Source organism: Pan troglodytes, chromosome 18, assembly GCF_028858775.2.
Source record: "Pan troglodytes isolate AG18354 chromosome 18, NHGRI_mPanTro3-v2.0_pri, whole genome shotgun sequence".
Taxonomy (NCBI): Eukaryota; Metazoa; Chordata; class Mammalia; order Primates; family Hominidae; genus Pan; species Pan troglodytes.
The window spans coordinates 79,534,959-79,551,155 of NC_072416.2; the positions used below are offsets into that span (position 1 = coordinate 79,534,959).

The 16,197-nt window shown below is 41.5% G+C and overlaps 1 protein-coding gene across 4 annotated transcripts in view; it reads left to right on the forward strand.

Annotated features, from left to right (window-relative positions):
* Nucleotides 1-15,131, forward strand: part of GAN (gigaxonin) — a 74,003-nt gene extending 58,872 nt beyond the window's left edge. For 2 of the 4 annotated variants that reach the window (XR_010152650.1, XM_063797863.1), the window contains exons 10-11: nucleotides 1,536-1,645; nucleotides 1,732-4,495. Coding sequence is in view for 3 of the 4 variants with exons in the window: in XM_063797863.1 (XP_063653933.1) it covers nucleotides 1,536-1,645; nucleotides 1,732-1,913 (292 nt within the window). In the remaining variant the exon portion in view is untranslated. Of the gene's footprint in view, nucleotides 1-1,535; nucleotides 1,646-1,731 lie in introns of all 4 variants that reach the window. The other 2 variants (XM_016930234.4, XM_054668491.2) reach the window with 1 other exon arrangement.
* The last annotated feature ends 1,066 nt before the right edge of the window (nucleotides 15,132-16,197 follow it).

Sequence of the window (16,197 nt, forward strand, 5' to 3'; positions counted from 1 at the left end):
TTTTATAAAAGAACATAAAATGGGGCTGGGTATGGTGGCTCACACCTGCAATCCCAGTACTTTAGGAGGCCAAGACAGAAGGATCACTTGAGCCCTGGAACCTGAGATCAGCCTGGGTAGCATGGTGAGACCTCATCTCTATGGAAAAAAAAAAAATTCATTAGCTGGGTGTGGTGGTGTGCACCTGTGGTGCCAACTATTTGGGAGGGTGGGGTGAGAGGATCGCTAGAGTCCAAGAGGTTGAGACTGCAGTGAGCTGTGATTGCACCACTGCACTCCAGCCTGGATGAGTGACAGAGTAAGACCCTGTCTCAAAAAAAAAAAAAAAAAAATTCCATAAAATGACCAATAAGCTCAGGCAAAGATGCTCAACATCATTGGTCTTCAGGGAAGTATATGCCATTAAAGTAGCCAAAATTAAAAATATAATACTCAGATCTCACAGTGATACTGAGCAGTTGGAATTCTCATGCATTGCTAATTGGAGTGCAAAATTATGGCACAACGCTTTGGAAAGCAGTGGGGCACTTTTTTTTTTCCAGTAAACAATAACCTTACCATATAGCCCAGCAATTTCATAAGTCCGCAGAAAAGACTTGCTCTCTAATGTTCCTGACAGCCTTATTCATAACAGCCAAAAACTGGAACGTCAACAGGTGAATGAATAACAAATTCTGGGGCTGGACTCTGTGGCTTATGCCTGTAATACAGCATTTTAGGATGCTGAGGTGGGCAGATCACCTGAGCCCAGGAGCTCAAGACCAGCCTGGGCAACATGGCAATATCCCATCTTTATACGTACGTGTGTGTGTGTGTGTGTATATGTGTGTGTATATACATATATGTGTATATGTATATACACACATATATACATGTATGTGTGTATATGTGTATGTGTGTATATATGTATATATGTATGTATATGTATATATGTATGTATATGTATATATACATACATATATGTGTGTATGTGTGTATATATGTGTGTATATACATATGTGTATATGTGTATATATATATGCACACGCATACACACGCACAGGAATTAGCTGAATGTGGTGGTGCACACCTGTAATCTCAGCTACTTGGAAGGCTGGGGTGGGAGGATCACCTGAACTGGTAGGTTGAGGCTGCAGTGAACCATAATTGCGCCACTGCACTCGGGAGGCTCTGTCTGAAAAACCAACAAATTCTGGTACATCCGTATGATGGAGTACTGCTTAGAAATAAACAGAAATGAATGACAGATGCAAACAACAGTGTGGATGAATCTCAGAAACCTTGTGCTGAGCAGAAGCAGGTTGGAAAGCACATGCTGTTTATGACTCAATACATGTTTCATTCTAGCACAGACAAAACTCCTATCTGTAGCGACTGGCAGCATGTCGGTGGTTACCTGGCAGTGGAACGTGGGGTCGAGGTTGGCACATTGCCTGATACTGCTGGTGACTCAACAAGCTTGCTGTGTCAGTCTTCCTAGATGTTGTTGTCATCCTTTTGATTTCCTTAATTTTGTGCATGGGCTTTGTTTTCAGGTGGATCTATCTTAACGACCAGAATTTATGCATCCCCGCCAGTTCCTCTTTTGTTTATGGAGCTGTACCTATAGGAGCCAGTATTTATGTTATTGGAGATCTTGATACAGGTAAGAGTGTTACAGTGATTTTCTTGGAACTGTTTCCTGGTGATTCTGGGTACATTTTCTCACCCTTGCTTATTTCTGTGGCTTAGGTACCAATTACGACTACGTGCGTGAGTTTAAAAGAAGCACAGGAACCTGGCACCACACTAAACCACTCCTTCCATCCGACCTTCGCCGTACAGGGTGTGCAGCCTTACGCATTGCGAATTGCAAGCTTTTCCGCCTGCAGCTTCAGCAAGGCTTATTCCGTATTCGTGTTCATTCCCCTTGAGGAGGAAGCAGAGCAGAGTGCGAGATCCTGACCCAAGAGCACCATAACATAGCTACGAAAGGGAGAGCAGAGATGGCAGCTGAAACTCACTCTGTGCTGGGCTTTGGTATGGTAACTCTTTGGTGGTTTTATGATGCTGACAAACTTGAGCTTTAGCTCTTGTTTGGGAGAACACGTAACTGTTGAAAAACTACCTGGGAGGAGTGAGTTCCTCCAGTTAAATGTGACTGTAGACGATGGAGGCTAGTAAATATCAAAAGGAAAAGGGAGTGGGAATTGGTATCATGTAAAATATCAAAGTTAAAATACTAAGGTGCATTTTCCCTGAAGGGAACTCATGTCTGACTGCTGTATTCAAATACGTAGCTTTGGTAACAAACACAATCCGTATATGCAAATCAACATATCCAAACATGCCAAGACTGCTTTTCCACTGCACTTGGAAGGATATATTATGCCTAACCCTGCCCAACAAATTAAGGTTTGTGCCTAAAATGTTAGATTGGACTGTATGCCAGTTAGTCTCCATTTATTCCTAGTACTCTGTCCTAAGAATCTTTTTAAAACTGTATCATGATGAATTGAAATGAAGATAAAATTGCTCTTTTGTAACTTTATCTTAGTAATGTAAAGATTCAGTAAATTGATGAGTCAGGTTGCAGCCCTCATGTGAACTGAAAGAAGTTGCTCGCTTCATTGTTGACTTAGATCAAGACACGTCACGCATCCTTTCTGGGGTAGTACCTGTGGAGCCGGGAAGGGTCTCCTGCAGTGCCATTCTGCCTTCTCAATGAGCAAAACCATTTTCTAAGTATGAGGATATTAGTGAGTAGGAGATTTTATAAAAGAAAGACCTGAGTCAGACAAATAATAAAGGTCTGCTGTGGCTAAAAAAACAAAAACAAAAAAGCTATCCAGACAAAATATATAGGGATCAGAAACTTTTTCATATAACCTGTCTGAAAGCACACAAAGTCTTGTTTACTACTGTTTAGGGTTTGAAAACTTGTCTTAGAATGCGAATCTGTGTTAAGAATCTAGTCTTTGTAATAGAAGTTTCCCAGTGGCATTCACTAGTGAGAGTTTTAGACAAATTATGTTACGAGTAAAGTTTGGCTGGTAGAATAAACTACCTCAACTTAATTTCATTCTGTTCATAGTAGAGCAAATTAATCTTTTCCTCCTTCCCTCCTTTCCTATCTCTAATTCTCACCTCAACCCACTTTACCCCACTTCTCATTGGGGGAAAAATGTCTTTCGTTCGTGGAACGGATCTTGTAAGATATTTTGTTTTCCACTTGAATTACACCACCCTAGTGTGAAATGGGGGACTTCAAAGTGCTTGATTCCTTCCTAAATTGAATTTTATGCAATGTCAAATTTCTAATCAATTTAATATACAGTACTTCATTTTTAATTGTTTTCTAAAAGAAAAAAGGTTTTTTTTTCCTTTTGGAATATGGCTGTAAGAAGCAGCATTTTGTCTTATTAACACATGTATAAAGGTATCCTTTGGTTTTAAGTCGAGAACAGGAATTTCTTCTAGAAACTTCCTGTATGGAACGTTTATATGCAATTAACATGCATATGAAAAACATCACTTATGTTCTCCCACCCATAGACATAAAAAAGGGTGACCTGTGATTTTTTTTCTTATACCTGCTGGAAGTCAGTACAATGCGTCAAAAGTTGCTGAAAGATGCTATGCCTATGGGGTTCTAGAGAGTGTTGAGTGTGGTACATTAACTCTCCATTTTAGCCAGAAGATACCTGATAAGAGAAGGTGTAAGGTTTTTATCTTATATGCCAGAGGCACCAGGCCAGATGTGCCGCACAGTCATGTAATTCAATCATGTTTAATATGTCAGTCAAAACCAAATTCAGAATTGTTTTGTGTACCAGTCAGCTGTTGTCTGCACATTTTCGTAGTGACAGTGTGGAGATCTTTTTAATGAAAGCAAACTATGTGGCCTCTGCAAAGAAAGGAAGATTTTTCTTTTTACAACTAGATATTAGTTTTAGAGGAAGGAAATAGCTGAAAAACTAAATTTGCTTTGGTGAAATGTCCTGTACAGAACAGTACCTTGGCATTCAGCAGCTGTAATTGGGGAACATTAAAACAGTAACTGACATCCAGTTAAAGCCACGATCGTCAGCAATTCTCCTTTTTTAATTTCTGACATTTAAAGTTTTTTTTCCAGTCTACACCAGGCCTCTCCAAGGAGACAGTTCATTATTTAGGAGTGAATGAATGTGTTCCTCTTGCAATATTATCAGTACCTGCATGACTTGGTAAATTCATTTTATAAAAATAGTGTTGTTTTTTTTTTAATTTCAGTTCACTGACTCTATAACTGCAGAAATTAGATAATGTTTTATAAAGTAAATTTGCCACATAATATGGGATGCAATAACCAACAAAGCTGCTAAGTGCCAAACTGTTATTTTACTATATATAAATATTAAAATATTGTGTTGAAGTATAGGGATGTATTTAATTTTACTATGCTCCAACATTAATCATGACTCTTTTGTAAATTACAGTTATTTCAGTATTGTAAAATAAATTTTGACTCATTTCATGCAGGTTTGTGTTTTAACATTCCACTTATGCCTTGAAACATCATTTCTTGATAACTTTTTGATACTTCTTTCTTGATAAGGCACTTTTACCAGGTGTGTGTTGGAATTGGTGGCTCAGGATAGGTCTTAAATTTTAAATACAAATATCTTTGGGGGAAGTGCAATTTATTTTCAGAAGGAAAGTTGTCTCAGGTTAGAATAAGTAAATATTTAAAGAACCTCTCCTAGGCTGCAGTCTAAAATAGGTAGTTTGTTTCTTTGTTTAGCATATCCAAATTTAGATTTTTCAAAGATTTAAGTGTTTATTTAAAGTGTTTTTTGTTTTGTTTTTGATAGTGCTTATATCCTGTGAATAGAAAAAGTGTGAGAGATGAATGAGTGAGTTGTACGTGTGTGTGTGATGCTATTTGACCTGATAAATGTATTTGTGTTTACTTTTTGAATTGTAGTTCTAAACTACATATATTACTGTCTCCTGGTGCTTCAGATAAATTCTTGAGCCTGTTGACCTTCAGTTTATACTACTGTGTCGAACTCATATTGAGTGTAAATATTGAAATATTTGTAGTTTATAATAAGTTTTACTTGGTGTTCGCGTTTCTCTTCTTCAGCAGGATTAAAAACAGTGTTTACCAACTCGTAGTTGGTATACTGTCAGGATTTGGCCTAAGAAATTTCTAAATGCATTGTTTAGCTTAGTACTTCATTGCTGTAAGGAATTGATAGCTAACTGTAGGCTTTTTTCAAACTGTATAACAACCAAAAAGGAGCATTTGGGGGTATGTTGGATGGTGTTTTGTTTGTAAACACTTTGTTATATTGCACTACCACTTTAATGATGACACTTCCTTCATTGATGGTTTGGAAGTGTCATTTTTATAATTAATGAGTTGGGGGGATTCCCTAGTCAACGCATAGGAAATACATTCTTTGTACAAACGTGGTAAAGAGAGGACTGGCTTTGCTATGGCACCTAAGTTACTCATGGGTAGTTAAGTTTCATTTCTAGAGAAATGTCTTAGCTGCTGTGGTCCATTAGAGTTCCCTTTGGTACATTCCTACCTCAGTGTACCAAACCAGGGATTCCAAAAACCTTCCAAGGAGTGCTAGAAACACCGCAGTATCCCCTTCCAGAATGTTGGCGTTCATGATTCAAGAGGCCTCCCGTGGTCAGATGAAGACCTTTGGTTAAATGGGGGAAGAATGAGGTGGCGCTTTGACTGTATCAATTTAAAGATGCCGGAACCCCGTTAAAAACACCTGGTGGAAGGGAAAGGTGAGGCGGCCCTTTTCCACTGGCTGCTCACTGAGCACTGGAGTCCAGGAAGTCAGCGAGAAGAGAGCAGCTGAGTGTAGCAAAACCCGCCTTGGGTCAGCCAACACATGTCTGATGAGCACCCACTAGGAACCGTGCTTGCCATCCTGGGAGCTGAACAGTGAGGCAGAGATCACACCACTCTCCTACTCAAGGTCATAAACCCACTATGGAACGGGCAAGGGCCCCGTCTTTGTCATCTGCCAGTCTCAGTGCTTGCACAGAGTAGGTAGGCAATACACATTTGACAAATAAATATAAGATTCTTGTGATCAAAGTAATGTTCTTCTGTTGAAAAGGGCACTCCAAGAGTGACTGATTTTACTGGGTTTTCAGTGAGAAACTTTGTACCCATATGGGCTGGCCTCCTATACGGAGCTGAAACTAGCATGGGCCGGCCTCCTATATGGAGCTGAAACTAGTATAGCATAAACAATGCCAAGTGCCTGATGTACATGATGTACAGTCTTCTGATTGTACCCTCTATATGGGTCTGTGAGACCCTCTATAGACTCAGCACAGCTTATAATGTTGATCATGTTTAGTATTGGGCTTTATTGACTGCTTTTTATATGGGTGTCAAAATCTTTCCAGGACATACCCCTTTGATCCTCACACCTCTGGAATAGGCAGGGCACTCTCCCCATTGTACCAGGGTAATCTTGGAGGCCTGATAGATACGGCTTCATTTCTCACTTTAGGGAGGAGCAAGAACCAAAAGCAGAAGCCAGGTCTTTGGATTATCAGCTCACCAGTCAGCCAGTGAGGCTGGAACTTGATTTTTCTAGGCATACAAGTATTTTTAATAATAGAACAATCATTTTTAGTATTAATACAATTTACGCTCGCAAACATGTCCTTTGCTAGTTGCACAGGCATAAGCTGAAAGATCTTTGATTTTCTTTGTTAGTTAGCTATAGGAAGGTTAAGAATTTATTTACTAAGGTCGTAAGAACGGAAGAAAGTTTCTTTGAAAGAGAAACTGTTTTTTTTTATTTCAAAGGGCTTCATGTATACGTCCCTGTCTTACTCCATGTAATTAGTAAGGGAAAATAAACTATGTCTTAGAATGTTGAGGAAAGTATTTTGATAGCTTTTAATAATTCTTGAAATACTCTTTACTCTGTCTGTAGTTTTGAGAAATTACAGAAATTCATAGTATAAGGATGAGAAGGGGCCCATTTGCCCATATTTGATAACACAGACTTGGATTGAGTGTCTGTCATGCCTGCTGGCAGTTAAGTCTCAGTGGTATTGACTGCTAGGCATTTTCTATATTTTTTGCAAGTTAGCTGGTAAAACTTGCTAAAGTTTTGTGTTTTTCAGAAGGAACCCTATTATTATTTCCATTTTAAACATATTTCAATATTGTCTCATTGTGATAGTTCCATTTATGTGACATCTGAGGAATTAAATCATACTTCCAAATGGTTTGGTCTAATGTATACAGTTTAGGAAAGTTTGTTCTTTTTTATTTTATCTTATTTTTTAAAATTTCTTTTAGAAACTGGGTTTTGCTCTGTTGCCCAGGCTGATCTTAAACTCCTGGCCTCAGATGTGGAGACCCAGCTGGGAGTACAGGCATGAGCCACCACGCTCAGTAGAAAGTTTGTTCTTTTTCAGTTCTGTCATTGAAATTCTCTAAGTGATTGGATTTTTAAACCCCTTCCCCTTTTCATGAAATTAAACATCTAATAAATAAAACTACATTATATAATTATTTAGTCAGAAATGACTGTTGCCCTCTCTTTTTTTTTTTTTTTTTTTTGAGACGGAGTCTCGCTCTGTCGCCTAGGCTGGAGTGCAGTGGTGCGATCTCGGCTCACTGCAACCTACGCCTCCTGGATTCAAGCAATCATCCTGCCTCAGCCTCCCCAGTACCTGGGATTACAGGTGCTTATTACCACACTCGGCGAATTTTTTGTGTTTTTAGTAGAGACGGGGTTTCACCATGTTAGCCAGCATGGTCTCGATCTCCTAAACTTCGTGATCCGCCCGCCTCAGCCTCCCAGAGTGCTGGATTACAGGAGTGAGCCACCTCGCCTGGCCTCTGTTTTTTTTTTTTTATTTTGAGATTAAAACTAATTCTTTTAAAGTCACTACTCAGCTGAAATTTGGCCTGATTATAAATGTTGATAATAATTTCTTCCTGGCTCAACAAAGTTGTTGAGCTTCCTTCTGTGCACACATTGAAAGAAAACCAGAAATTGTACACTCGTGATATGAGTTAGAGAAGGAACAGGTGGAAAAGGATGGCAACGCACAGAGTCCGGGGGACACACGGCCTTAAGATGAAGTGAACGAGTAGACACTGAATAGGATCCACGTAAATGAACGGCCATTTCAAATCATTCACATCCCAAATGGAGGTTCATCTGTCTTCTGGTTGGTGAATTATATTTATTAGGATCTTATTTTTAGCATTTCATTACAAGTAGTAGGTTTGGGTACCTTATTTTTATTGTTTTTACTCATCAGTTATGAATAAGGCATACCTTAGAAACTTGGGTTAAATTTTTTCAAGTTATACCAGTCAACTTGGTTTAAATACAACTGTACTAACTTGCTTTATCATGTTTCCTGTTTAATTGGATGAGAATTACATGCACTTATTCAGTTGTTCTTTGTGTTTATAGGAAAAACTCTGTTCTCAGCTACCTCATTATGTAGTGTTGTGCTTGATCCCCTGCCAATTGAGAAGAATTCAACACATTCTGTTCTTTAACAAAAGCTTGGAAGCAGGCAGTCAGAGGCCTTGAGGAATACAATTCTCTAAGGCCTGTTTTCCATTTTACTACTTAAAAAAAAGAAAAAAAAAGAAAAAAAAAAGCACTTACAACCAGGAGGAATAATAATTCTCCTAGAGTTGCTGCAAATTGATTACTTGAAACTCAACTTGAACTTTAAAGAGTCTTTAAAAGGCTGTTTTCATAATGCAGAAAAGTAGTCTATTTAAACGCCACTGCTGTGTAAAACAGGGGGCTCGATTTCCATTCTTGTTAGCATCAGACAAGAAAATGTGTCTATCTGTCATCTGACCCAGTATTTGGGATTTGGGTGCTTGAGGATACTATTTTTTTCATTTCCTATAAGGTGCTATTGTTTCCCAGAAATCTTTAATTTTGATGAAAATCTACTCATTGCTAAGATCCTCCTCACTTAAAGTGTTTCCTCAGTGCAGAGTTGAGGTTGGCAGAACTATATAGAGTTGGATGATACTGAAAATCATGAATGATGTGATTTGTTCCATGTGTCTGTGGAACATCCCTCACCTTCCTCCGGTGTTCGCCTTCTGCACTCCACACGTGGTCGCCTCCATCCTCCCTAGTGTCTGTCAGCTTGCCTGGTCACCAAGTCAGGAGGAAGAAGATGAGGAGGCTCACCGGTTGTAGGCAAGACTCTTCCTCCTGGGAGATCTTGTAATAATGGCCCAGTTTCAGGGCACAGTTGCACACATTCTACTTAAATGGAGGAGTTCAGTGTTGCCGTGGCCAAAAGAGTTATGCCCATTTCTAAAAGCCTGGCATATTTGGTATAACTTAAGCACCAGGTAAACTCTGGTGCTTAAGTTGTACCAAGTATAGCCAAGTTTAACTGTCCTTATGTATTAATAAGATTTAATTTTTATGCTTGTGCTTTTCAGAGTAAAGGGCTTGCTTTCAATAGTAGAATGACAAAGCTTCTCCTCCAATGACAATCTGTTAGCACCCTGTTGACTTAGCTCAGGACATGAGACTGACTTAGCTCAGGACATGAGACATTTCCTGGAAGTGATTTCCATGAGAACAAAGGCTTATTCCTTTAACTTAAACCCCAAACTTTGTTATTTTAATTATTTTCAGGCAATCATCTTTATATGCTTTCCTTACAAACCCAGTGGTTGAGAGCATAGGCCTTGGTGGCAGGTGCATCTGGGCTTGGGGGCTTCTGCCACACTTACTACTCTGTGACTTGGGAAGCTCTTAAGGCTCCCAAGGCTCCGTTTCTTATGTGGAAGAAGAATAGCAGGAGGACTCACCTCTGCGGGTTGTTGTGAGGATTAACTGGGTGATGACTGTAAGCAGCTGGGAGAGTGCCTTGTGTGCAGTGACCACTGTTGCTGCCACCATGATTATGTCACCTCTCAGCATGGGGTGGTGGGAGGCCCTGTGGATGAGGCCAAGGCTGCCTGCACTGAATGTCCCAGGCCTTATAGCTTTCCACATTCTCACGTCTGCTGCCACATGATATACAAGTAAATGTATTAGAAGTTGGTGTTCATAAAATACTTTTTTTTTTTTTTTTTGAGATGGAGTCTCGCTCCGTCACTCAGGCTGGAGTGCAGTGGCGCCATCTCCCAGGCTCAAGGGATCCTTCTGCCTTGGCCTGCCGAGTAGCTGGGACTACAAGTGCACACCAGTATGCCCAGCTAATTTTTTGTATTTTTAGAACAGGTGTGGTTTCACCATATTGCCCAGGCTGGTCTCGAGCTCCTGAGCTCAGGCAATCCGCCTGCCTCAACCTCCCAAAGTGCTGGGATTACAGGTGTGAGCATCCAGCCAGAAAGTGATTTACTTTCTAGCCCCATTTCACCTCTCTCCATCTACATCTCTAATATTTAAATTCAACACAATTCTAGAGAGCTGAAACAGCCCCAAATATGTGTTTAGAATACTTAGCGTTTGTTATAAATAACCCTCTGTTTAGAATTTGCCCAGTGAAATTCTCTAATAATACTTAAAACTCTTTACTAAAGTTGAATTTTCCTTTTTTTCATTGAAATAGCAAAGGTAGTAATCTGTATTGGTCAAAGAAACGAGCTAATTCCTAGATCTCTGTTTTAGATCAGTAGACCTAACTGTGCTTTCTTAACTTGGATGTTACATGAAACTTCAAACAAATATGTGTTACAAGTACTTGTGTGTACGTGCATGTGTGTTCGTGCATGTGTCTGTGTGTGTGGAACTTTTGTACCTTTGCATAAAGAAGGTTATTTAACAAAGTGGTACAAACAGTGAACTACTTAATCCTTCTATCGTATCATACACTTCTTTTCCTGGTTAGGTTATGAGACTGGCAGAGGTAGGAGTATATGATGTGCTCAGCTTGTCTTGATTTCAATAAGACATTTGATAAAGTCATTCTTGATCTCTGAATGTGAAAAGGAAGTAGAACAGCCGGGCGCGGTGGCTCACGCCTGTAATCCCAGGACTTTGGGAGGCCAAGGCGGGCAGATCACCTGAGGTCGGGAGTTTGAGACCAGCCTGACCAACGTGGAGAAACCCCGTCTCTACTAAAAATACAAAATTAGCCGGGCATGGTGGCACATGTCTGTAATCCCAGCTACTCGGGAGGCTGAGGCAGGAGAATCTCTTGAACTCAGGAGGCGGAGGTTGCGGTGAGCCGAGATGGTGCCGTTGCACTCCAGCCTGGGCAACAAGGGCTAAACTCCATCTCAAAAGAAAAGAAAGAAAGGGAAGTAGAAGTAGGATTTAACAAAGGACCGAGAAGTCGGTTGAATAGCCAGGTTCAGACAGTGTTGGCAAGAACGGATCTTTGGCAAGATCACTTAAGGTGAGCTACTCTAGCAGCATCCTGTTTGACATTTGTATCCATAACTTGAATAAGAATATAGAAGGCAAAGAAGAGTGCTGGGCAAGATGTGTTGGATGTTAGATCTGCAGTACTCTTCACAGTGTAATGGCTAAATGTAAAGTCTTACATCTCGGTTCAAGAAAGCACGTTGCTATATGAAATTTCAGAAAAAAGTTTTGTTGCGGGGGGTGGGATATTGATCATTTGAACATATGCCAGTTGTTTCTCCTGCCCTAGGGGAGGTTGGCACGGCAACCTTCCCACTCTCTAGGTGGGTAGCCTTGCTGATGGGGCACGTCGTCACCAAGGGACCTGATTGTTGTCATGGTTTTGTCTTGTCCTCCTCCCTGGTGAAAGTCTACTGCAGTTTTATTCTCAGCTCTGGAGGGAGAGGGAACGAGCCTCTGCCTGTGTGTCCTGACCCCTCTTGCCTTGTTTTTGATCTGCTCAGGCCGGGTGCAGTGGCTCACGCCTGTAATCCCAGCACTTTGGGAGGCAAAGGCAGGTGGATCACTTGAGGTCAGGAGTTCAAGACTAGCCTGGCCAACATGGTGAAACCCCGTCTCTACTAAAAATACAAAAATTAGCCGAGTGTGTTGGTGGGCCCCTGTAATCCCAGCTACTCGGGAGGTTGAGGGAGGAGAATCACTTGACCCCAGGAGGCGGAGGTTGTAGTGAGCCAGGATTGTGCCGCTATACTCCAGCCTGGGCGACAGAGGGGGACTCTGTCTCACAAAAAAATTAAAAATTTAAAAAAAAGGTCTGCTCAGAAATAGGGGAAACACAGGATCAACATCATTAGAGATTTATAGGCTGGGATGCACACCATGTCTTCAGAGCTAGCCAGCTGTGTCTTCTCCCCGTTTCTTTCACTGGTGAATAACCTTTCGTTTGAACCAGCATTGATTGTTCTCTCCACGTTCCACTGTGGCTCCCCATGGACACTGCTAGGTGGAATCTCTGAGAAAACAGGCACTTCGCAGTCGGCTCATCTTTCTCTGCCAGCTTAGGGATTGCCGTCAAGGAGGAGGAAGGGTATTTTGGCCATGTTCGGAGTCGTTGTTTTTACTCACTCTTCTTGGGATAGCTTTCCCACCCTGCCCTCTGCTCCTCTGTCCCACCCCTCTTCCAGCCTGGTTTTTTTACTGCTTGAATTATGTATCCAAAATAAAAAGGAAAAGAAAGGTGCAGTTGGGGCGGGTTGTTGGGGGCGAGGAGAATAGCCCTTCTGGTTCTTCAGACCACATAATGGCCAGAGCATGAGCCTCAGAGATCCCTGAGCAGACCTTCATACTAGCACTTTCCACAACCAGCTGGCCCTGGCTGTGAGAGTCAGATCTGTCCCCAAGGCTCCAGGTCAGAACTTGGACCCAGGTGCCTTCTGAGGCACCGCCAAGGACACATCCCAGCGCCTTAGGCACCTGTAGGCTAGAATGACACCTTCCAGGCCAGCCCCAGAGGCCCTCAGGGCTCCCCTCCAAGCCGGGAGGGCAGGCAGGCACAGGCCCCGCTCACTACCTCAGCACCCAGTGCAGCCCCGCGCTCCCAGACGTGCTCGGCCCGGTGGCCTCTTGTGTGACAGGCCCTCTGCCATGTCCGTCCGCAGAGCCGGGTGGGGAGCCTCCGTGTGGGTCCTCCTCTGTCCCTTTGCAGCTCGCATTCGCCAGAGCGGAGCGCAGCCCTTGTTTCCTTCTTTCTTCTTCAGCTCTGACTTAAAAACACACTGTGTTCCAAATCGTGGTGGGATCGGAAACTAGAACTGCTTGTTTACAGGAGAGACCACCTTTTCATATTTTTTTTAAAAGGAATTTGTGCTTCAAAAGAAACTTCAAAAAATAAATTTATTGTTAGTCTAGCATATGCTCATTGAAATTGACTTATGTTTTATTTTAAAAAATCATGTAGGATCTGGTACATGGGGCGGGCAAAAGGGTATCATCAGCTTAAGAAATAAAGAAGTAAGCCTTCCATTTGTGTGGGTGATAACATCTTTTTCCTAGATCGTACCTCAAAATTCAAGCTCTCCATGAAAACAAAGATAATCTGAATAAAAATTGTGTGTTGGGAAATGTATCAAGTGGCCTTTCGTTAAGAAAAGCACAGGCTGTTTATTAGCACAACTTGCTTCATTAAATAATTCGTGGCTTTTTCTGCCACTGGGGTTCTTTTCGTTTTGAATTCAGCTTGTGTTTGGTTCCTCGGTCTTGTACCCCTTCAGTTCGCCGGCGACATAATGGTGATACCCTTTGTTTTTTGTATCATACCTTTTGTGAATTGTGACAACCATCCAGTAATCATTGTGGCCTCAGCAGAAGTTTTGAACAATCTTTGCAGCCGCTGTTGGGGTGTGTACCAGCAGCCTGGAAGTGACCAGCAGAGCTGACAAAAGCACCCCCTGCTCTGCCCACCTCCGCACAGTCCTGTCCTCATCAGAAAAGGTATCGCAGATGCTCCTCAGGTAGGCGTAGGCAGACTTCATTGTGTGTTAGCAGTGACAGTGATGTCTGTACCTATCTGTGAGTGAGACCCATTCATGACACACTAGAAATGTGTACATTCTTTTGTTTTCCATCACGGGTATAGGTCTTCTGCCATGAAAGAGAACTATCAAGGAAATTCCTGAAAACAAGATTTATAAATTCGATTTGACCCTCCCAAATTCAGGGCTGCTGTTCGCAGTGGTCCCTGGCCCAGCAGGTGGCCGGCGTGGCTCCTGTTGGCTCATGCCAGTGTTGTGCTGGACACTCGAGTATGTGACTGTCACCCTTGTCCAAGACTGGTTTTTAACAGTCTTGATTTGTCATTTTGATGCTTTGAATACTATAAGGAAAATGCCACGAATACCATATAAATACCACACCAAAACTCATCCTGTTCAACACAAATCTGTTGAACATATCTGTGTTTTCTGACATGGGACCTGCAGAATACTATTTCTTTTAAATCCTGCAACTTTATTATCTAGTAGAATTCCAAGTAGGTCTGCTTAGACACATATTCAGTTAAGATTGTATTGTGTGTGATATTATCCTATCTTTAATAAAGTCCTACTACTGAAAAACAGGGATTTGCAATGAAAATCATAGCTAAATAGGCAGGTTTAGAAAGTTCAAAATATTGGAAGTGCTAGAAGGCTGCAACTTGTAAAATTGTACTCCCAAGTTCAGTAGGATAGTAGAGAAGTCGTGCTAAGTTGATTTCATTGAAATGTCACGTCTCACATCCTGTGGTCCAAAGGTACTAGTTTGTTTTGTGGAATAATTTTCTGTTCACTTGCTGATAAGAAATTTAGCAGTCAGAAGTAATTTTTAATTAATAACCTTTCTTTTTAAAAGTTGCTTTATGGTTTACAAGTAATACTGATGCAAAAAGGATTTGTTAACCTAAATTAAGTAGCACGCACTTTGTTTACATGCTTCGGTATATTGTGGGGTTGGTCCCTTCTCACGAACCCAGGACCTGTGCTTGGGGAACATTTTGCCATCATGCTGTTCTCTTGTACCAAGGATCAGTGAAAGTGTTTTATCTTTTTTATGTAGTTTGTATTGACTGGATTTTATAACTGTAAGAAAACAGAAACAGAGTGTTGTATTTTGATCTGAAATTTGTGTATGCTAAAGTAATTTTGTTTTATGTATTGGAAGTTCACTTAAAAACTTGAAATATTTTCTAGAAGGGTACCACACAAAAGGAATCATCTTTAAGCTGTTTAATTAACCTAATAAAATAATTTGATGGGGAAGGCATTCTAATTGTTTCTGATTTTTAGAGTGGTTCCTGCTAAATCATCATTATCAATACAGCTTGATTTGATTTAAGAATGAAACGTTGTCGTTTCTGTCATTTACACGGTGTGGGTGTCAGCTCCTAGACTGTGGCTTGTGATGTTAGATCCGTCCCTTAGCAGCCACACCCCAGTCACTGCCTGAGCCTCTTCCATCGCTGACTGCCTGAGTCTCTCCATCGCTGACTGCCTGAGCCTCTCCATCGCTGACTGCCTGAGTCTCTCCATCACTGACTGCCTGAGTCTCTCCATGGCTGACTGCGTGAGTCTTTCCATGGCTGACTGCCTGAGCCTCTCCATCGCCATCAGCATAAGTCTCCTTGCTGTCTTCCCTGAAAAATGGTTTCAAATTGGCTTTCCTCAGAAGACAGAGAGAAAATAGATTTCGGAGGACTAGAGGACCTTGATATTAAGGGCTTGGTAATATGAGGCAGAATTCCATCTACAGAAAGCAGATTTCTCTAGTTCCCTCTTACTGCGCTGTCCAGAGACAATAAACCTACAAAGATTGGTAGTACTTGAAAAAGATAATTCACATACAGATCTCCACTGAAGACAAGGGGTAAAGAGCTTAGCAACTCTACCATAAGGTCCAGGTTAGGTAAGGACAGGAAAGTGCACGGGCCGTCTGCAGACTCCCTCCTGAAATCACATGAAAAGAGGCAGTTTATTCATCTTTGGTGGCACGGCATGGCATAACATAGGTGTGGCAAGTGGGTTTAAATTTTTTTCTACCTTTCATAACGAGGTCATATGGTCCAGTGGCCTGTAGCCCTTTAAATTTTAATTTAATTTTGAGACAGAGTCTGGCTGTCTTGCCCAGGCTGGAGTGCAGTGGTGCAATCTCGGCTCACTGCAGCCTTCACATCCTGAGTTCAAGTGATTCTCCTGCTTCAGCCTCCCAAGTAGCTGGGATGACCGGCACATGCCACCACTCCTGGTTAATTTTTATATTTTTAGTAGAGATGTGGTTTCACCATGTTGGCTAGGCTGGTCTTGAACTCCTGGCCTCATATGATCTGCTCGCC